The sequence below is a fragment of the Salvia splendens genome, chromosome 11 (assembly GCF_004379255.2).
Source record: "Salvia splendens isolate huo1 chromosome 11, SspV2, whole genome shotgun sequence".
In the NCBI taxonomy this organism is placed as follows: Eukaryota; Viridiplantae; Streptophyta; class Magnoliopsida; order Lamiales; family Lamiaceae; genus Salvia; species Salvia splendens.
The window spans coordinates 31,966,742-31,988,379 of record NC_056042.1 but is presented as its reverse complement, the minus strand read 5'-3'; the positions used below and the strand labels follow the sequence as shown (position 1 = coordinate 31,988,379).

At 36.1% G+C, this 21,638-nt stretch overlaps 3 protein-coding genes and 1 pseudogene across 8 annotated transcripts; 3 read left to right on the top strand and 1 right to left on the bottom strand.

Annotated features, from left to right (window-relative positions):
* Nucleotides 1-1,109: 1,109 nt before the first annotated feature.
* On the top strand, nt 1,110-10,130 carry LOC121753931 (annotated as a pseudogene).
* A 1,841-nt stretch (nt 10,131-11,971) lies between these two features.
* LOC121753727 (ABC transporter I family member 1-like) lies at nt 11,972-14,131 on the top strand. 5 transcript variants are annotated; one of them, XM_042148978.1, is made up of 3 exons: nt 11,972-12,210; nt 13,116-13,299; nt 13,371-14,131. In XM_042148978.1, exons 2-3 carry the CDS (start codon nt 13,234-13,236, stop codon nt 13,860-13,862), a joined length of 558 nt encoding a protein of 185 aa, XP_042004912.1. In that variant the 5' UTR covers nt 11,972-12,210; nt 13,116-13,233; the 3' UTR covers nt 13,863-14,131. The 5 variants fall into 5 exon arrangements, with proteins under 5 accessions (XP_042004912.1, XP_042004913.1, XP_042004909.1 ...); XM_042148979.1 differs by having other exon boundaries at nt 13,087-13,299; XM_042148975.1 differs by having other exon boundaries at nt 11,978-12,210; nt 13,116-14,131.
* Nucleotides 14,132-16,060: 1,929 nt separating this feature from the next.
* On the top strand, nt 16,061-18,706 carry LOC121754154 (thioredoxin domain-containing protein 9 homolog). Of its 2 annotated transcripts, none has more exons than XM_042149501.1 (4): nt 16,061-16,207; nt 16,295-16,570; nt 17,945-18,103; nt 18,194-18,706. In XM_042149501.1, the coding sequence occupies exons 1-4, from the start codon at nt 16,184-16,186 to the stop codon at nt 18,371-18,373; spliced, it is 639 nt and encodes a 212-aa protein (XP_042005435.1). In that variant the 5' UTR covers nt 16,061-16,183; the 3' UTR covers nt 18,374-18,706. The 2 variants fall into 2 exon arrangements, with proteins under 2 accessions (XP_042005435.1, XP_042005436.1); XM_042149502.1 differs by having other exon boundaries at nt 17,945-18,114; nt 18,194-18,378.
* A 116-nt stretch (nt 18,707-18,822) lies between these two features.
* On the bottom strand, nt 18,823-20,932 carry LOC121754261 (succinate dehydrogenase subunit 4, mitochondrial-like). The gene is made up of 3 exons (XM_042149632.1): nt 20,813-20,932; nt 20,458-20,726; nt 18,823-19,292 (listed from the first exon to the last, which is right to left on the bottom strand). Exons 2-3 carry the CDS (start codon nt 20,716-20,718, stop codon nt 19,119-19,121), a joined length of 435 nt encoding a protein of 144 aa, XP_042005566.1. The 5' UTR covers nt 20,719-20,726; nt 20,813-20,932; the 3' UTR covers nt 18,823-19,118.
* Nucleotides 20,933-21,638: the final 706 nt, after the last annotated feature.

The following is a 21,638-nucleotide window of genomic DNA, read 5'->3' as shown; positions in this document are numbered from 1 at the left end:
ATAATAACTCTTTATCAATTCTTAGCTTCTAACCCAAAAAAACTTAGGTACCATAGCGATGTCAATCGGGCCGGCCCTACTCGGGTTTCGGGCCAGCCCTACTCGGATTGCGGGTCAATAGGGTACAGGCTAATCGGGTTGTGATTTCTTTCGGGATATAAAAGTCCGACCCTAACCCTAAAAACTCGGGTTTCGGGCTAGCCCATCGGGTTGCAACCGATAAAATTAACAAGCGATCAATGCAATAAATAATGACAAAAATTAGTATATTCATAAAATGTAAAATATTTAATTATGATAATTTGAGATATATGCTTAAATTCAATTATAAGCATGATCAAATACTAATATTTGAGTTATTTCATGAAATTTTAATGCATGTTTTAGAAATTTAAATATTTTTAAATGAAATTGAAGTTTTTAATTTATTTATCAATCATTATATTAGTGAAAATTCAATATATAATTTGTGTATTGAATATAAAATTGAAAGTTATTTTTTTAGTTATCTATATTATAAAATTAATCAATGAAATGTCGAATTATGATTTAAAAAAATATAATAATAGAAAATTATCGGGTTTTCGGACCAACCCATCGGGTTTTCGAGCCTGGCCCTAACGAGTTGCGGGTTAATCGGCTGCGAGCTAATCAGATTTTAATTTTATCGGGTTAGAAATATCCAGCCCTAATTCTATAAATTTGACGAGCTATTCGGTTACATGCTATTGACATACTTCTTTTAAAAATTGGACGCACACCCAAATCTAATGTTGCATTAAAATTATTTATTACTGTACCATTTATTTAAGATTGGTGGATGCGTAATTTACAATTTCTGTGTTTCGACATAACAACTAAGTTAACGTGATCAACCTGCTTTTTTTTGGTAATAATCAACCTGATTTTTTAGATATATAGTAATATAAAAAATAATACTACCATCAAGAAAAAGTGCCGAGGGCCCATAATGTGTGAGAGACAGAGAGCAATGAATCCACACGTATTCATCATATATTGTGGGCCGAGGGCCCAATATTGTGAAAAAGTGCCTTAAATTATTAAAGAGAAAAAGAAATAAAAGAAAGAAACAAAGAAAATTAGGAAGATCAGACGAACTTACTCTATTGCTTTGTAATAATAATCTGCAAAAAATATCGATTCGGAATTGGCGCTGGAGCATCTGTAGGAATTCTGGAAGGATTGCCATGCCTACCGATATCAGCACCTTGGAGAAAGGGTGAGTTTCCCCATCGCAGAATTTCACTTGATATGATTGAGAAGAAAGGTCTTACATTTTTAGTATGTTGACTTAATTCGACGATGTTGTAGCGAAATCGACTACCGATGAAATTGTTTCATGTAGGCAAATTGACCACCGATGAAATAGTTCTATCTGATTGCGTATTTTTTATTGTCATCTCATTCTATTTGATGCTCTTGGTCTCTGTAACTGCTGGCAACTTTTCAAGCTCAAACTTTAATTAGATCATGAACGGAAGGTCATCTGAATTTAAATTAGTTAATATGATTGTGAAATTTGTCGACTGTAAAAAGTTGAAGTTATAGGTTTAGTGTATGAAGAAAATAATGTCAAAGATTCTAGTGTTTTGTAGTACTAGTAATTATACTCCCTCTGTCCGACTAAGATGACCCCTTTCTTTAGCGGCACGAGATTTAATGCGGAGTTGTTTTGTGTGATGAGTGTAGAGAGAATAAAGTAAGAATAATAGTGTTTTTATTTTAAGAAACAAGCCATCTTTGCTGGGACAGACCAAAAAGGGAAGTATGTCGTCTTCATTTGGGACAGAGAGAGTAGTTATGATAACTATGCGCTTAAAATTTAAGCAAGAAGCAATACTCCTTTTTAAAAATCTCTGTGCTTTGGGTTTCCTGATTCCTTTTATTGTATTTTTGAAATATGGCTTATATTTGATTCTTTTAATTGGATTTTTTTATCTTTTTGGCACCAATTTTAGGTACTTTGAAGCTTGTAAGAGGCAAGGCATTCCTCCAAATAAGGCGATTGTGGCAGCTTTATTCAAGGTTTTGCATGATTGTGGCAATCTCTCCATTTAAAATTATTGCATTTTTGTCAAATTATTGCCTGCTAAATTTTGTTATAACTCCAATCCACATTCAGACGAAATTGTATAAAATCACAAGTTATTCGTGTATTTGAGTTGTGCTAAAGGTAAATTGGAACTCCAGATTGGGATGGTTTTAGGTTCACATGGTAGCTTTTCTTATAAGCTAATCCCATTTAATTTTAACTAAATTTGTTTAATGAAGATATACATGGGGGATATAGCATGAGGTGCTAGCACTATTTTTTTACAATTGGATCTTAGATCGATCTCCTGTCTTGTGTGTGCTTGGTGAGAATTGGTATACAGTGTATAGTACACACTTGTAAACAGTTGATGTGATTAGTAATAGAAGCTGATCTGATGCTATAACAACAGAACTCTACGGCTCAAATTAGTATGAAGAGCAACAGTCTATTCAACTATTGGATTCGTTAAAGTTAAACCTCAGTTCAGCTATAGGAAACGAAACAAAAATGTTCAGGAGAGTGAAGCCAAGGACAACAATGGATCATTAATATTAAACAGGCACTCGTTTTTCTCATTATAAGGACCGATTTTTATGATACGTGTGTGGACCATCAAAGGAAAAATTATTTCCATAGAATCTTGAGGCAGAAGATTGATACTCCCTCCGTCCCCAAACAGTAGTCTCATTTTCTATTTTGGTCCGTCCCATAAAATAAGTCCACTTCCTTTATTGGCAAGTTTTTCTCTCTTATGAGGTGGACCCCAAAGTCCCTATTTTTAGGGGACGGAGGGAGTATTATGTTTTCTATTTTCCTGTAAACTCCGCATGACCAAGAAAGTTGTGGTATACTTAGAGTAGAGGGCACTGATAGGATTTTCTTTGTGTGTGTAACTAGTTAATGGCTGATTTTTTGTATATAGGCTCTCAAATAGATAGGTTTCTTATGCTAGGGAAGCTGGTGTTCACTGTTCAGTATTCTTTTGCCTTTCGTTGGGTCAAACTTAGCTTGAGATGTAATTTATGCTATGAAGTCATGCCACTATATAATGTTCATATTTCTTTGGAAAATAGTTTTAACATCTAAGCGTGCATGTAGCTGAAGTTATTTTATGTTGTGAGATCACAGATCGGTAATTCCAACCTCTTATGTGATGAATTTTATTTTCTTGATTGTATGATAAATTCCTCTTTTCAGTTTACCTCTTTGCTTGTTCATATGAAACATAGTGTTCAACTGGTGAGTCAGAAACAATGGCAAAAACTGTAGAGAAACAATCAGTATACTCCATATATTAATAATTAGTTGTAAGAGGAACAATTTAATGAATACTCCATATAGAGAGATGTTTGGTGGAATTGGGTGGAATGAGAGAAAACTTTGGTCCAGGGTTCACTCCAAAATGGCGCTATGCATCGGAGATATTCAAAGGAAATACTAATATCAATAGTCTGTTCCTTGAATATGCTTTTTCAACCATCTTATGCTAATCTTATCTAGTAAATCTGCTTTCTTCAATTATCTCTTATAAATGAGTACTCACTTCACTTGGATACTTTTCAGACTAATATATTTTTCTATTTTATCTTTCTGGCTTAATCTCATGAGAGGACTAAATGTATTTGTTAATGAACTTGAACATTGTTTGCTGGTAACTTAAGCCCTTAGTGATATTTTCTGCACTGCGCAATATATATTTCTTATGGTATCCATAAAAAATGGACGATCAGGTATATCTGTTATTTCTCTTGTACAGGCTAAAATCAAGAAGGCTCGCCATGAGATGTCCACATTTATGGTTTTAATGGATGACTTGAAAGATGTTGATTTCTACCCACTTCTTTATTTGTTAAAGGAAATTGATGCTTCCGAGATCGATGCCGTTGACATGGTAAATAGATCTGCATGTGGGTTGAGTGTGGAATATGTCTCACCATTGCTACATGCTGTCAATGAAAAACTTCGAACGGTTGATATCCGTGACATTTCGTTTGGGAGGGATTTTTTGCTGTAAGTAATTTAATATTTCTTTCCTTGTCAGTTTATTCGGCGCTTCACTTGACTTTGGCTACGGAGCATCATTCAACTGCTGCAGTTGTTCTTTTGTAGTCTTAGCATGAGAACTGTAGACGCCATCATATCATCTTTGTCTACAAGGGCTGTTTAGATTGGCCAACTTCATGTTTTATGATTTTCCTTTTTCTGACGATCATGTTAGTGTGCAAATTATATGTGCTTTTGCTGCTACCTTAAGCTATCTATCAATGAGTCTTCCCCAAAACTAGGATTTTCCACTAGCTGTAGTTTCCTTTACCTTTGTTTTGTCAGCTTCTAAGGATTTTTCACACTGGCTGAATGTCTCCATTTTGTTATATCTTTTGAATGAGGATCTTCTATTCCTAACTAACTGCCACGATTAATCTTCCAAATCCTATTTTCCCATCTATTATGTTGAACACAAATCCAACTGCTGTGTATTCACTTTACGGATATGAATTCTCTGGAGTCAGCCATATATGTGCAATGTTATAGAGCTTGCAACCATTGATAATTGAAGAGGCTATGCTTCCAGAACTTCATAAATAAAGAAGATAAATAACATTGCTATCTGTTTGAGATGGATATTTGTTGGTCGATTCTTGAACTCAGCATGTATCTATTATGCAGAGATCTTTCTCAACGGGGGTTAGCATGCCAGGTCCTGAATCTGAAGTCCTCTCATTTTCGGAAGCTCAGTATGGTTGGGAAATTTGTGCACATGCATACACTAAACCTCGATTTCAGTACTTCACTTTCTGGTTTCCGGGAGGATTGTTTTTCCTCTATGCCTAACTTAAGATTACTTTCATTATGTGAAACAAGAATCACAAACCTGTGGACAACTAGTGCAGCTTTATCCAAGCTCCCCTCTTTAGATGAACTCCGGTTTCAAAATTGTTCGCATAGTAATGATGCAGGGTGCCCTTCTGCATCATCTGTGAATGAAGGCATCGTTTCAGGTCGTACTGACCTTGGTTTTACATAGAACTACCTTCCCCCAGTGATGATGCTCTTCCAAATTTACAGCTAAATATTGATGATGAAGATTTGGATGATTATGAAATGGATGCCAGAAGCACAAATGCTGATGATTCTTCAGATGACAGCGAAGTAGATTTTTCGGGTCACCATCGGGACTTTGGCTCAACAGAACTCTATCCTAACATTCCTCTTTCTTGGAGTGAGCTGGCTGATTTTGAGAATGAGGTATTGAGGGTTTATGTTTTTGCTTAACCAATGTGAAGAAATAGTTTTTTTGGTTCTTGAGTTCTATTTGTATATTTTTGCTTGATCAGTTTTTTTTTGGGAGGAAGAGGTCACATATCCTACATTCTATTTTTAGGTATTATATCACTATCTTAAATCTTTTCTTGGGGGTTAGGGATCTTCGATGTTTAGTATCATAGTCTCTTTCTTCTATTTGAGTCCAAAAAATGTAATTTGAAAGGTTTCTTTGGGTACACAATAATAGATAAGATATTATTGAGAATGTGGTTCTAATTTAGCTATTGTTGAGCCTCATTTAACAATGGTTCATTTCATAGGGAGGGAGGGGATATATGAAAAAAATATAACAATTCCTCATATACTGTAGCAGATCTCTTTTGGCTCATTGGACACACATGATGAGGACTCATTTTCTGGGGGCTCATTCAACTCGAGTATCAGGACTTCTGTTGTCTCCAAAAAGTACATCTCTCGTAATCCATCTCCAATATGCTACGAGAAACATTACAGAGAATACATGATAGCTTCATTACCGAACCTTAAAGTTCTTGATAATTTGCCAATTGGGAGTGATGAAAGGGGAAGAGCCAATGACATCTTCACACATCACTTTGAATACCTTCCATACAACAGACGCAGTAAAGACAATGTGGTTAGCATGTTGCAGAAACGTGAGATCAGAGCAAACCCATCTTCTATCCCTGCCTCGAGGAAGAATTGCTCTTCATCATCAACAAAATCTCAATATTTCTATTCTAGATCGCTTTCTGTTGCCAAAATGGGATCATGGCCTACCTTACATCCTCTTTCTATTATGGGTGGACTATCAAGAGATGAAAGACGAAGTTTTCGACCAAGACAGTTTGAGTATCATCCAACAGACTCAAGACTTATGGTTTTTGGAACATTAGATGGTGAAGTTGTTGTAATAAACCATGAGAGTGAGAAGATAGTTAACTACATTCCATCACTTGGAGCTATGAATAGTGTCCTGGGATTATGCTGGCTCAAGAAGTATCCATCTAAGGTATATGTTATTGTTCAACTTTTTAGCATTTTATAGTGAAACCCAAAAATATCTTCTGCATAAGTTGTCCTTTTAGGGGGTGTTTGGTGGACTATATGTCTTAACATGTGATAACTCAAGTTTACCTTATTGTTTGATAGCCTAAGATCTGAAATGAGATGATTTGGTTATATGTGTGAAAAGACATGGATGCCCTTCTTATATTTATTTTTGTTAATTGAATTACTTATAACATAATTAATATTTTAGCATAAGAAAAAATTTAATAATAATAAATTTTATTAATTAGTAGTATAAAATAAATAATAACAATAGAGGGATAAGAGTAGCAGGAGAGAGAAAGAAGTGGGGTGGGGGGAGTAGCAGTAGGGTGGGTGGGAGAGGAGTAGCAGGAGAGAGACAGAGAGGGGGGGTGTTTGTTGGGGGGGGGGGGGGTAGGCATATCAGGAGGAGGGAGGGGGAGGGGGGTGGGCATAGCAGGAGGAGGGAGGGGGAGGGGGCATAGCAGGGGAGAGAGAGGGGGATGGGGGAGGAGTAGCAGGGGGGAGAGAGAGAGAGAGAGAGAGAGACAGAGAGGGGGGGGGGGGGTGGGGTGTTTGTTTTGGGGGGGGCAGCGGTGGGGGGGGGGGGGGGGGGGCATAGTAGCAGTACAGAGAGAGGGGAATGGACTATTGAAATTTGAGGGAGGGCTATTAAAGTCAAGAGCATAAATTTGAAGAGATATATACCCAATCACACCTTTTTTTCCATGATTATTTATCAAAATGAGATAAGCTATATTGTGCTTGTTTTGATCGGGCCAACTATTTAACACGGGCCACACTTATATTTTATCTAGGCTACCAAACACTCATTTAAAGCTGATAACGTAACTATCTTGCCTTATCTACCCTTACCAAACACCCCCTTAAATGACATCTCATAACTTCTAGCTTAAAACGTATTCTATAGTATATGAATTCGGTAAAGATTTTGAGTCAGGCATTGAGTGTAACCTCATGAGCTCGCTCCCATAATCGGTAAATTGTTCCCCAGCAGAGCTTCTAACTTGGCACAATCTTTGTTCTGAACTTATTATTTTTTAAACACAAACCATACAAAGTGCTCCTGCAGCCAATCATAGATCACATGCAATGTGAAACAGTAAACATTATATCTGATGAGTGATGCTGAAATTTGAAACATCTCGTTATCTTGTTATCTGTGAGCCATGGTATGCTCTTATAAGTCTTCATTTAGGTTACATTGCTGCTAATTTCCTTGAGGTGAAAATTTTCTCTTTTGGTGCAAATCAAATTCATGTTTGAACAAAAATATTTCTTTTTTTGTTCACCCTAGCAAATTGTTTCATTTCAGCTCATTGCTGGTTCTGACAACGGTTCACTTAGATTATATGACATACAACATATGCCAACCACAAGCAGAGGAATGTCTCAGAATCGTGGTAATGTTATCTTTGATGAGTTTGACCAGTTGACATCTGTTCATGTCAACTCAACGGATGAACTATTTCTTGCAAGTGGATACTCAAAAAATGTTGCTTTATATGATATTAGTAGTGGAAAACGTTTGCAAGATTTTGCTGATATGCATCAGGAGCATATTAATGTTGTCAAGTTTTCGAATCATTCTCCATCTCTTTTTGCCACATCATCTTTTGATCAGAATGTTAAGATGTGGGATATAAGACAAAAGCCAAATCAGCCTTGTTACACTGCTTCAAGCTCCCGAGGAAATGTGATGGTCTGTTTTTCCCCTGATGATCATTATCTTCTCGTTTCTGCAGTTGACAATGAGGTAACGTTTAGTATTTAAATAACATATCTGATGGATGCTTATTGATTGCTATTGGATTTTGTGTTAATGAACCCGGATTTACTGTTCGATTGAACAAAAAAATGGAAACGATAATAATGATCATATAGTTTATAATGGAAGTGATTTTATTAAAACTACTCAGCTATTTAAAGTGGAAAAGGTAATTCTGTCTACTCTGTCAAGTTCCCCGCAAGTTATTGCAGTTTTTTGTGCTAATTATGAATAAAAGGTGGGATATGTGTTTACCAGGTTAGACAATTACTGGCTGTTGATGGACGGCTTCATCTGAATTTTGGTATAGCTTCTACTGGAAGTTCTCAGAATTATACTCGGTCGTACTACATGAATGGAAGAGATTATGTAATAAGTGGAAGTTGTGATGAACATGTAGTCCGTGTTTGTTGCGCCAACACAGGGAGGCGACTCAGGGATGTATCATTGGAGGTTTGTAGCATTGTTTCCCTAATTCACTAATGAACATGGTAATTTATGTCATTGGTCATAAGGGTTCAATGGCATATAAACTTTACATGAAACTGGGGTTACTTAGAGCTTTATTATTGAGGGTGATTGCTCTTAAATTCACAAGTTTTTACTAGAATTAGAAGAGTGCTGATTGTATAATATGTGGGCCTTTTGTCTTTGAATTATAACTAAAGTTACTAAATACAGAATTAGATTTAGGTTTGGCAGATAATTATGCTAAATTAGAAGGTGAATATCTACCTTGCCATTATGAGGCATATCATTTGATTTTCCTACATAACCAAAGTGTATATATTTAATTGACACTTCAAAAACACCAAGGGTATTAATCCCCAGTGGAAGGTTTAAATAATTTTGGAGTCTCGGTAGAAAGTAGAAACCAAAGGCATGTCTGGTGCTAAATATTGTTTTTGTTTGATCCATCGGATATGTTGGTTACTATCACAAACCATCACTTCTCAACCATCATTATCATTCCATGAGATCATATAATCAATCTATATGCTTTTAAAATTTAGTTCATTTTATTCTGCAGGGTAAAGGTGCAGGCTCGTCGATGTTTGTCCAATCTTTGAGGGGTGATCCTTTCAGGGTAATTTTTCCTATTCACTGTGTTATATTTTCTAACTAAAACTGAGGCACTCTGATCGCAGTCTGTAGTTCAATGTCTAGCTATATCCTTTGGATTGTTCTTAATTTTTTATCTTTCGAGTAGAAATAATTACACTAATACTACTAGTTTTCATTCAACTTTCATAATTCTGACGTGTTTTAAGATATTTATTAGCATAGCTTCACCACCTTCATGTTAAGTTGTTGCAACTTGCAAGTTGTTGAATCATAAGGAATATCTGAAGCTTCTGTACTGATTTTTATTTTTGTATTTTTGGACAAAAAAAGGAATATAGGACGATATACTGTACTTATTTATTTTGCAATCGTTGTTTTCTGGTGTGACTTCGAGTCATCTGCATGATCTGATGACACTGGCATAAATAGTGGCAATTTAGCTGAAAAGTCCTATCCCCACTGTTCGTTTCTTTTCTTGATCACAGGATTTTAGCATGAGCGTCTTGGCTGCTTATATACGACCAAGCTCTAATTCAGAAATTGTGAAGGTACCCGTCTGCATCCTTCCTGCTCGTTCATCTTTCTCCTTTTCTGGCAATCTATAATTCCTCTAATGTGTAATCTACAATATGTTATCTGACTTTGTTACACTACTTGTAGGTTAATCTTCTAGAATCAGGAGACAGCGACAAATCGAATTCTTACAAGCAACAATTTCACTCAGTTACTGGGATGGGAGGTTGATCTGTTGCACTTATAGTAGTCCAACTCTTAACCTTGAGCTGTATTGCCTCATTGATGTTGAGGTTTCATACTTCATATTCTGCCCAGGAGTTTATGCTGTAAAATCGTTTTACTAATATATTGGTCGAAGATATGAATGTTGTTTTGGTTCACGAACTTCAATCGATAGCCGATACTATCTGTGTGCACTAGGTAAACTCAAGTTCATGTGCAATAGTATGCAAATTACGCTGGCCGGGTTTTATAAATAGGCCATTCCATAATTTTCACCTTCAAACTTCATCTTGTATATTGACAAAAAACATCTAGTTCTCCTTGTAATCACTAGAGTCATTTCGCCACTTACAATTTTCACACCTTTCGTTTTAACTAGGGGTGGATCGGTACGGTATACCGTACCGAGAGTGTCATATCGCATACCGTATCGAATGTAGCTGTATGACAAAATTTCATACTGATACCTTACCGAATTTTCGGTATACCTTCGGTATGATAATTTTCAATATCATTATCTTACCGTTATTGCGATATATCGTACTATATTATGGTATATAGTACTTTTACGGTATATCGAAATACAATACGACATATCGTAATACCATTATACCTGTTATAAAAAAATTTATTGTAATTTTATATCCAAAATATATAAAGTAGCATTATCAAGTGTTCAACTATTTGAAAAAAAGTCCAAAACAATAAAACAAATCCAAATCCAAAACAATCAAACCTATACCCAAAATATTTAAATAAAATTTTAAGTGATCAATACTATCTTGACTCATGTTTGCATCTACCAAATAATAAAAAAAATAATTATCATACAATATATAAGGCAAATAAACATAATAAATTTAAGTAACACAACAACACTTCTTTTTTTTTTCAAATTTCGTCAATTTCTTTATATAACTCAAGATCATCATTAGTTGGATCCGTATATAAGCTAAACTTATCTCCTTTGAGCCAATCTCGTGCACATGTACGGTATATACCAAAGATTCGATATACCTCGTTATAACGCATGTACGGTATGTACCGAATATTCGGTATACCACGGTATAGGATATTTGATACCATTACCGTACCAAAAGTTTTCGGTACGGTATCATACTGTACCGAAAACTACGGTTATACCAAAAAACCGGTATTTTCGGTACGGTAAGTCCGTTATTTCGGTATGTCGGTATTTTTCCCACCCCTAGTTTTAACTTGTCATTCTAATTTATTAACGTTTCACTTGGCTTTTATACATAAGCCTAATATGGCAATCGTGATTATGTCTTATATATATCAACTTGATATTAACTTAAATCAATAAAGGCCAAATCTGAATTCGACAAAACTCAAATCTGAACACGACCTGCACCCGACAATCTGACACGAATCTGTTAACAACATGATGTAATATGGTTGACACGACTTGATATTACACGATAAAAAAACCGCTTTACACGATTTAAACCTGATTTACAAAAAAAATAAAAGCATATTTTAAAAAACGCTCTCTTCGTCCCACAAGAGTATGTACTATTTCATTTTAATCTGTCCCACAAACTTTCTAATTTTGAAAAGAGTTTTCTCTCTAATGTGGTGAGATTCATTTTCTATTAATAATACTTCAATTAATTTTTCTTTCTATCTTTCTCTTACGTTACCATATAGCATTAAAATTCGTACCTAACCAAAAGTGCTTACTTTTATGGGATGGAGGGAGTATATAACAAAAATAATAATATTATTTTATAATCTCATTCGTATCCAACTCAAAATTATCAGATTATTAACGTGTCAACCCGATAGAGACACGAATCCAAGAAGGTGATCACCCCGAATTCTTTAATTTTGTGTCAGTCTACTTTAAATAGTAAAATAAATTATTCAAATACTAGTAGTATAAAATTAGAATTAAAAATGATTAATTAGCTTAGTCTTTGACTAGCCATCAGAGTGATGCCCAAATCTCATCATTATGGAGTACTAAAAATAACTTTAAAGCCCAAAACCTTCATCTCTTCTCGCAATTCACTCACTAACACACACACACACACACACACACACAAAACCTCTCTGAAATCCGGTGGAGCGGAATCGCCGCCGCAGCTGCAGTAGCTTCGTCTTTGCACAATTAATCTAGCATTCCAAATTCCTCTGCCAACACTAATAATCAAGATCAGATCCTCCGCGCCTCTTTTTTCTTCTTCGCAAGATTTCTCCTCCTCCAAGCTTCTTCTTCTCTACGGTATCTCTCCGCCCTTATTTAAATTTTCTAATCCGCAAAAAATAACATTAGATTAGATGCTCAGTCTCTTGCCTTGTTATCAGTAATAACCAAAAACTGTCGATACTTAGTAACTACAAAAATCTCTTGCGGTAATGAGAGGGGAAAACCGAGAAATTTTTCAAGAAATGAGAGAGTTCAATATTATTGATTAGTATCATGATTCGTTTTAAGAAAATCTGATCTCCATAGGAGCCTTCTACAATTTATCTTTGATATGAATAGAAACAATCCACTCTCCAACATTGAATTGTCTCTTTCAATGTCACACAATTGAGGGGGTTCGATTTTTGCATTATGAAGTATGAAATGTTTTTGAAAGGACAAAGCAGATACTAAGCAGTCCTCAGTTGCTAATCGTTCTGATCTAGAAACAGCAACCACAAAAGATTGTGCCTTTTTATTGAAATGATTTATACTTGAATGTATGCTCAAACAATATTAATTAAGTTTAAGGGAGTCTCTGTTGACTCTTCTTCACCTGAGAAGAGAATATTTCAGTTTGTTTTCAGCTTCTGATATTTTCTTCCTTTTGATTATACGCTATCAGGATCTTTACATTTTTATTATGTATAGCACACAAAACATTTTTCAGTTTTGCTATTTGGAGTGTGCATTTCTACACTTTTCCTTTTAACATTTCATAAGTAAAAAAATTGAAAATTAAGACGGAGTTCTAGATGAGAAATTGATGAAAAATAGATAGTTTAGATGGCAAAATACAAAAATGCGTAAAGTTCAGGTGGAAATTTTTTTATAGCCCTAAATTATTTATGAAAAGAATTTGAGAATCTATCATCTATTTTACTTGTGTTTTCTTACTTTCAGTGTCAACAGGTAACTTTTTTTGTGGTTTTACATGGCAGCTATAGCCCTCGGATAGTCGCCCTTGGCTTATCCAACTCTAACTCTATATATCTTTAATGACGCTGAGGAAACCTCCTCTTCCTCGTCTTGTCCTTGACAATGTCTCTTGCATGAGAAATGCACAACAGATTCTCCGCCATGTCAATGCCACTGTTCACGATGGATCAGCTCTCGTTCTATCAGGTACCAATGGCTCAGGAAAAACTACTTTGCTGCGCATGTTAGCTGGCTTCAACAAACCAACTGCTGGGCAGGTGCTGTGGAATGGCCACGACATCACTAAATCGGGTATTTTCCATCAGTACAAGCTTCAGCTGAACTGGCTTGCACTCAAAGATGGCATCAAGGATAAATTCACAGTCCGGGACAATGTTTTATGGTTTGAGCTTCTCGAAGGAAAGGAAGGGAATTCACTGCCTGCCCTAGAGCTTATGGGGCTGGGGAAGCTAGTTAATGAGAAAGCAAGAATGCTTTCCATGGGGCAGCGGAAAAGGCTGCAACTTGCGAGGTTACTAGCTATGGACAGGCCAATATGGTTGCTTGATGAACCTTCCGTCGCGCTGGATGGTGAAGGCGTGAAGTTGCTCGAGTATATCATCCACGAACATAGGAAGAAAGGGGGGATTGTCATTTGCGCAACGCATCTTCCTATTGCAATGGAGGATCCCATGGTTTTGAGGTTGCCACCAAGGTTCCCCAGAAGGATGACATTGGTCGACATGCTCGATCGCGGTGGACCTGATTGAAACTTGCAAGATATGCATGTTATTTTAGTTCATAAACCTGTAGCTGTGCTCGTGATAAACTCACGTTCGTGTGCAATAGCCTGCGAATTATGTAGGATTGATAAACATTACTTGGAAAACCAGGTGAGTGAGATTTAAACATATGACATTTAGCCTCAGCTGTAGTTTAGGTTGTTTCAAAGTGATTGAATCATGTCATTCTTTGACCTAAGTTGTATGTGGCATTTGTACATGAGATTTATTTGAGATAAACTACTCATATTTACAAATAGGCCATCCCATATGATTATTATAGATTCTACATTTTATTTTACATATGCCTTTTCCACCATCCAATGCTTTTTCATTTAAATAATTGAGCCTCACAGTCACATTATTATCTTGGGAATCTATACCTTTGGTTTTGGCAATCCACTGAAAAACATGGGTGCACCGTGCATCAATAGTTTACAACGAGTACTTAATTGTTACTCACACTGCATGAAATATTATCCAGTTTTGTCATTTGGTCTGTCCGTAATCCACTTAGTTTTTTTAGTAAATATACCTTATTTTTCACTAACTCTTTACACTTATATTCTATTATAAAACTAATATATAAATGTATGACCCTCGTTCCATTAATTTTTTCAACTCATTTTTATTCGCATTTTTAAAAATATACGTCGAGTCAAAATTAGACAATATTTCATGAACGGAGGAAGTAGCATATTACATCAGCAAATGTAACTGATGATTTGCTTGTAAATGATCAACGATACAAAACCATATGTTTTTATCACAAAGATCTTAGTAAGATGTTTAGAGCCTTAAAACTGATTATATGTAATTCTGTAGAATTTCGAAGCTATTTAGCACCATATGTTTGGAGCCGTACTATAACATTTTTTATAATGAGATATTGATCCATAAAATCATGAACTTTGGTCAAATTTTGGTATTTACTACCAACTTTTAAATTTGTCTCAAAAATCACAAAATTTATATTTTGTTTGTTATTACCCATGACAGCCCAAATAAGACATTTTTGGAAAAAAAATTTATTATACGTGGGCAACTGTAAAATGTTTATGATATTTTAGATTACTTTTTAAGTTTGTGACAAATAGGATAAAATGCTACGTAGAAAATCACGTTGATATAGTAGTGCCAAGTACGATAAAATATGCACGGGAGTTGGTTGGTTATGGTGATTGACATGTCATGGGAAATAACAAACAAAATGTAAAGTTTGTGATTTTTGGGACCAATTTCAAGGTTTGTGGAAAATACCAAAATTCATGGTTTTAGAGATCAATATTCATTTTATAATTAGTAGTCCCTATTTTGTTTAATTAGGTGAATATGATGCATGCATGCTATATCTGGCATTCCCATAAGAGTAAGTAGAGAGCGATAAAGATAGCACAGCACCGTGTCACGTTTTCAGAAACTGCGTGTACAACTCCAGCTGTCCAAATTAATACTCTGCTATTTCTATCCATAATCCAACATACTGCATTTTAGAAAAACTACTAATTCACTCCAACTATAAACTAAAACTAGAGTGTTCCATTTCCTTCCCCATCAATAATCATCACCTCCTCTTCCACAATCAAATTAAAATACATCCCCCCAACTATAAACCAAATCAGAAATGAAGACTCTGATGATGGTGGTGTGCCTTGTAAATTGATTCATGTGAGTAATACTAAAACTAAATTGATTTTTGAGGTGGATAATTGAAATTGATTTTGTTTGATGTTTGAATTTGGTGTATGTACGTAGATGGAGATGCAAACTACTGCAGCAACAACTGCAAGGCGGGTAGCTGACTGCTGTCTCAAAAATCAATTATTTTTAATCTCTTTTACATTATTCTCATATACTTTACTAGGCCTTCACTTATCCATTTTTTTTAACTTAATTTATCAAACATCCTTTCCTTAATTCTTGTGTATAAAAGAAGTGTCTCATTTAACACGGGATTAAAGGAGTAGTACTAATTATTAGTACCCGCATAAATATTAATTGTATCTTAGAGATAGGGATTTGATTTGGTTAGATTAAGCCAATAGTCCAAACTCTGAAACCCATATTAATTAAATTTATTAAGTTAAAAATATAAAAATAAATTTATCAAATAACTCTAGTAATAAAATTGAAATTATCCAATTATGCCCGTCAAATCAATCTGGGCTAAACCATATTTAGGCCCAACATCATGAATAAAAAGGTGCCCAATTTATGGAATCTAGGTGAATAAATTTTCAAATTTCATTTTTCGAAAGACATCCCAAATAATCAATTCTTCGAATTCCGCTCGATCCAAGCATTCGACCATGGATAACTCAATAGTTCAAGAGGTATGCACGGATCAATTGTTGATTGTTATGATGTTAGGTCTCCGAAGTCTCTGAATCGGTTTCTGTTTTTGAAACTTAATTTTGCAGATATTGGAGCAGCAAGTCCTGTCGGTGGCGAAGGCAGTGGAGGAACAGATTGATGACCAGATCTCAGCGTTGGATCGGTTGGATCCTGACGATATTGAGGCCTTGAGGGAGCGGAGGCTGCAGCAGATGAAGAAAATGGCGGAGAAGAGGAGCCGTTGGATCAAACTCGGCCATGGCGAGTACACTGAGATCCACAACGAGAAGGAGTTTTTCTCTATTGTCAAGGCTAGTGAACGCGTCGTCTGTCACTTTTATCGCGAAAATTGGCCTTGCAAGGTATACTTTAATTTCTCGCTCTTTTTACTACACACAGTGATGTGGTATTTTTGTTTTTTGGTTAGTGTGTTGGTCACCAAAGTCGTGCTATTTGTTGCTCATAAAATTGTTTGAAAGGATTTATGTTTTCAAGTGCTGAAATTTGGTGTAATTCAATTTGTGTGGAGTGGCATTGGAGAGAATATGAAGAAGCTGCAATATATGCAAATGAGTTGGCTTGTTCTAGATTTTTGTGTTACACTTTTTTTGTGTGGGAACTTTTGGATAGATAGTATCTTGATGAAGTTTATGCCTATGCTTTAAGAGGATACAGTTCTAGATCGTATACTGCCAATTAAAGTTCCTTTATTTGTTTTGCATTAAATACCAGTAGAGGAATCGAGGTTTTTTATCATCTTAATTACACACTTACTGTCTTATATAATTTCTGGATCTGTTTGTTTCATTGTGGACTTGTGGTGATTGTGCTTTGGTTGTCTTTCAGCTTTGATTTTCCTACTAAAATTCTGGTTTTATCATGTGTGTGAAGAGTGTTAGATTTTGTTAGGAGAGTTTTGACTCTCACTCTGAGAGCATCTGATTTGCTTCAAAATCTCCAAAAACCAATATTTAAGCCACAGTGCACATCCTCCACTGTTGAATGGGGAAAACAAGTCGAATCTAATCAGCATCCTCTTGGAGGAAGTTTTGGAGTTTAAGAACATATATGTTCCACCAAGGATACTTTTTTGGTTTTATTAGGTTCATAGGTTGGCATGGGATGGGACCAGTGGATGAATTAAGGGCCGATAAATAACTCAGGTTTCCATGGGAAGCATAGCCTAATGGCTAATAGTTCCGCCATATTACTGAAGGAACCCTTGAATTTCGTTAGAGTAAGTTGGTACTGTTGGTACTGTTATATGTGAAACAACCCTTTTCTCTCCTCCGATATTAAATTAGCTGATGAGTGTTCCAAGTCCATGTTTGCACCTTCATTCCTTCCTGAATTGAATCAGATGCAGTGTACAAGATAGAATTTCAGCTTTCCCAGCTTCCTTTCTGCCGGTTCTCATTAGCTATTAATGGTGTATATGCTTCTATTTGTTGGTTTCTGTGTCTGCCATATATGATTTTGCTGGTGTTTGAAATGAGAAATACCGTACATAGATCATACATGTACTTATTATCACTAACTCCAATGATTTGGCAATTTATACAGCTCGATTATTTTTTGCCTCATCCCAATCATTTTTTTCTTTAGTCGGCAGATTCTCAGTTCTGAGCATGAATCTCATTTAACAATGTCACCTAAAAACAAAGGTGGCATGACATGCCTTGCGGGTTTGAAGAGTCATTTTGTGCACACAACTGAATATAGCTTTTTTTTTGCAGGTTATGGACAAGCATTTGGCTATACTGGCAAAACAACATGTTGAAACACGATTTATAAAACTCAATGCTGAGAAAAGTCAATATCTGAGTGAGAAGCTCCGGATAGTTGTTCTTCCCACCCTAGCTCTTGTTAAGAACGCTAAAGTGGAGGACTATGTAGTAAGTCATATGTGAGCGCTAATCATCCTAAGCTCAAGCTTTATAATAATATCTTTCTTAACAACATGATTATCCTGCAACGGGAATTAGGTGGGCTTCGATGAGCTCGGTGGGAGGGATGACTTCAGCACAGAGGAACTAGAAGAGAGGATAGCAAAAGCAGAGGTCATTATTTTCGAGGGTGAATCATTAGGGAAGCTGTCCAAATTGAAAGCTCCAACCAGAAATGTCCGCCATGGTGCCACTTCGTACGCATCGGATTCCGAGTAGTTGAAGTAGGAACCTGCAACTGCATGACTATATGCTTCTTTGTCATCCCATGGATGGCAGTTTGGAGAATTCACCATGCTTTGTTTTTCCTATAGAAGTATGTATCTATTTTGGGCTTCGAATTTGCGTGTTGAGCTTAAGATTGAGATTAAGAATTGTCTACACATCATATGGGGGTGTCTGTCTTGCATGTCAGATCAGTTGGGCATTTGATAATAGTTTTTGTTGTTAGATTAGTAGGGCATTTCACAGTAGATCAACAATATGTATGGTCATATGTTCGAACATTGTTCATCCTATGAAGTGTTTTTATCAATATTTATTTCTTTAAAATTATTGTGCCCTTGTAGACATAAAAATCCCTACAATATTAGTATAAATGTTTTTATCAATCATTAATGATAGTTCTTAAAACAGGGAACTAGTCCCCTTTCTTGCTGATTTTAAGATGCTCGGTACACAAGTCAATCTCAATAAAATTTCCCAACCAAACTTGAGGAGTGTTGTAAACCAAATGCAGCAATTGTATGAAATAGTAATCACACCATAACTTCATACATGCTTTGTACGATCATTTTTATTTCCTAGCAGTAGCTAATCTGCATCTTAATAATAATTCATACATTTTCAGACAAAGATCGGTCTTCAGCAGAGCACAGGTTCACTTTATTCATTTCCTTTCTTGCTAAAGACGGGAATATTCTGCCAATATTGTTAGCACATTTCCATGTAGACAGCTCCACTTTTAGAGATCAGCAACAGCAACGACAACGTCCTTAGTCATGATTATAACGAACAGTCTCAAACAGATCGAGATCCAAGTTCGAGTCATTTCATGGTGAACATAATCTGCCAGAACCTCTTCCATGCCGTCATTTATATGCCAGAGTACAGACCGAATAGCTCTAGTTCCTGGGATCTGGAAATAACCAACATTTTCTATTACAACAGTTACCATGAACTATATGTAAAGTCAAAAAAAATACAGAAAACGGAATGCAGCAGGCCTGCTTAATGCTTAATGAGTTGGAAACAAAGAACAAGTGTTAGCAAAAAAATATTTTCAGCAACACGAGTGCAACATAATTTCAAAGGAATTTCATGAGAACTATGACGACCGAGGACAAGTAGATCCTTAGGCCAAAAATGATCATTGTCGCAGGGGATCTCATTCATGACACATTGATATTAACGTGTATCTTAATTCAGTCAATAACGAAGCATGGAGAAAGAAGCATATGCTCAAGTGGAGTCAACAAAAGGCATAAGACAAGACTGACTGAAGGATACGGATGTGCAGTTTACATGGAATTGTGGGATTGCACAGAAAAGAGAAAACAATTAAGAACTTTTGCATCTAAGAACATTAGGGGAGAAGTTACTTTTGAGACCAGCCTAAATTAATACAGATAGTATATAGGCTAATTTAATACTCCTATTTACTAAGATGGATTAGAAGTTTGAGATATTCCAAGGCCATTGATCATTTCTTATCATTTAAGCTAATGTTTGCTTGACTCGTATTCCATTGAAAGGTGAGATTGGAAAAATGCTAGCAATGAGGATAAAATACCTATAGCCCACTAAAGCCTATGGTTCCTGTCGCTGTTCGACATTATGAAAATTCCGAATTACTCTTTTACAACAATTTATCTTCACTGTATATGCATCACAAACAATTTATCTTCAGCCAGAAAAGCAGAAACAGATATTGATTTCAATAACCTAGTTGACAATTACCCAATAGATATAGATCTACATTGTGTCACCTCATTAAACTCGACCTACTAATCCATAGCAAATTCAAACCCGAAAACTAATACATTAGATTTGTAAGCCAGGAAATATATTTCCATATAAGAGCACACAAATTTTCCAGATAATTAACGGAAACAAACTGCCCAAACACATAAAAAACGCTAGAAGAGTTCATACGAATTCGGAATGGCATCTCCAGCGAACTCACAATTACTCAACCAACGTTTACAGCAAAATTAGCAGCTGAGCCCTACCATTTCAAAAAATTGAAATTCTGACGAATTGATGATGCATTTCCGAGTATTAGAAAACGAAACCATACGCACCTGAGCAGAAGAGGAGTAGGGGCGGGATGCTACGCGGTTGAGGCATGAGGCAGAGAACAGAGTAGAAGAAGAGATGTTGCTGCCACTGGGGAACATTAGGGCACGGGGTCGCCCAATAGCAGAAGCGAGATCTGAGCGGGTCAATTGGCCGGCGGAAGATGGAGTGTGGGGAACCTGTCGGCCGGCGCTGGACGCTCGGAAGGCTGACGCCGCCGATCTGCTAAGGCGAATCGCCGCTGATGCGCTTTTAGAAGTTGCCATCGCACTCGCTTCAAATTAAAGGAAAATATTGAAAAAATGTGCAAAAAACAATACAATTAACTGGTAAAACTTCAATCGATGAAGGAAAATGTACCTCAAAAATCTGCAATCGGATTAGATTAGATCCACTGATTAGGGTTCGTTCTACGAAGTCGATCAATAGCTGAAATCAATCCACTCTCTCTAAGCAAAACTTAATTCTGATAAAAATTAAATCTGGGCCGAGCTGGGGAATAAAATGGATTTGTGGGCCAACCTGGGCATTGTATATTTTATCAGCCCAATATACCTAATTTATTTCCCTATTTACATCACATTTAATTTAGTGGAATACAAATAATCAAATTCACAATCTTCTAATTTTTTGAAGTGTTAAGGTTGATTACAGTGCAGGCCACAGTTTTTAATTTTAACCACAGGCATGAAGGCACGAAAACGCACAAAACTCGGATCTAATTATTGAATGAGAAGTGTGTCTATCAACTAAGTTGTGTTTTACATTATTGAAAATGTCGAGCATGTTATGCGCCCTAGGCTAAAAGAACTCAAGAGGGTGCAAGTGTAAGTCCACCGTCACAAGCATAAATGAGCTACGGCTGAAAGAACTCAAGAGGCTGCAAGTGTAAGCCCACCGTCACAAGCATAAATGAGCTACGTCGTCCGCACATGCATAATAATAGGGCTCGACCGCTCGTATAGGCCTTAATTTGACTAATGGTCTTGTCGAGCCAAATGGGCATACTAAGGTCAAAACTCTCATTCCTTTCCACATTATTTCCATTCCCTTATAAATAATGTGGCCCTAAAATTCCCATAATCTACATTACTTCTTTTAGTTTCTAATGTAATTAAGAAAGAGACATAAATAATTAGAAGAGAGTATGAAAGAATTATCATTTTAACCACTGAAATGTTAAACC

Excerpts from the sequence above, each read along its gene's own strand:
- LOC121754154 (XM_042149501.1), top strand. The coding sequence starts at position 16,184 with ATGGATAACTCAATAGTTCAAGAG. Across the intron at positions 16,208-16,294 it reads ATAACTCAATAGTTCAAGAG|ATATTGGAGCAGCAAGTCCT; the intron begins GTATGCACGGAT and ends TTAATTTTGCAG. Across the intron at positions 18,104-18,193 it reads CTAAAGTGGAGGACTATGTA|GTGGGCTTCGATGAGCTCGG; the intron begins GTAAGTCATATG and ends AACGGGAATTAG.
- LOC121753727 (XM_042148975.1), top strand. The coding sequence starts at position 13,173 with ATGACGCTGAGGAAACCTCCTCTTCCTCGTCTTGTCCTTGACAATGTC.
- LOC121754261 (XM_042149632.1), bottom strand. The coding sequence starts at position 20,718 with ATGGCAACTTCTAAAAGCGCATCAGCGGCGATTCGCCTTAGCAGATCG. Across the intron at positions 19,293-20,457 it reads CCTACTCCTCTTCTGCTCAG|ATCCCAGGAACTAGAGCTAT; the intron begins GTGCGTATGGTT and ends GGTTATTTCCAG.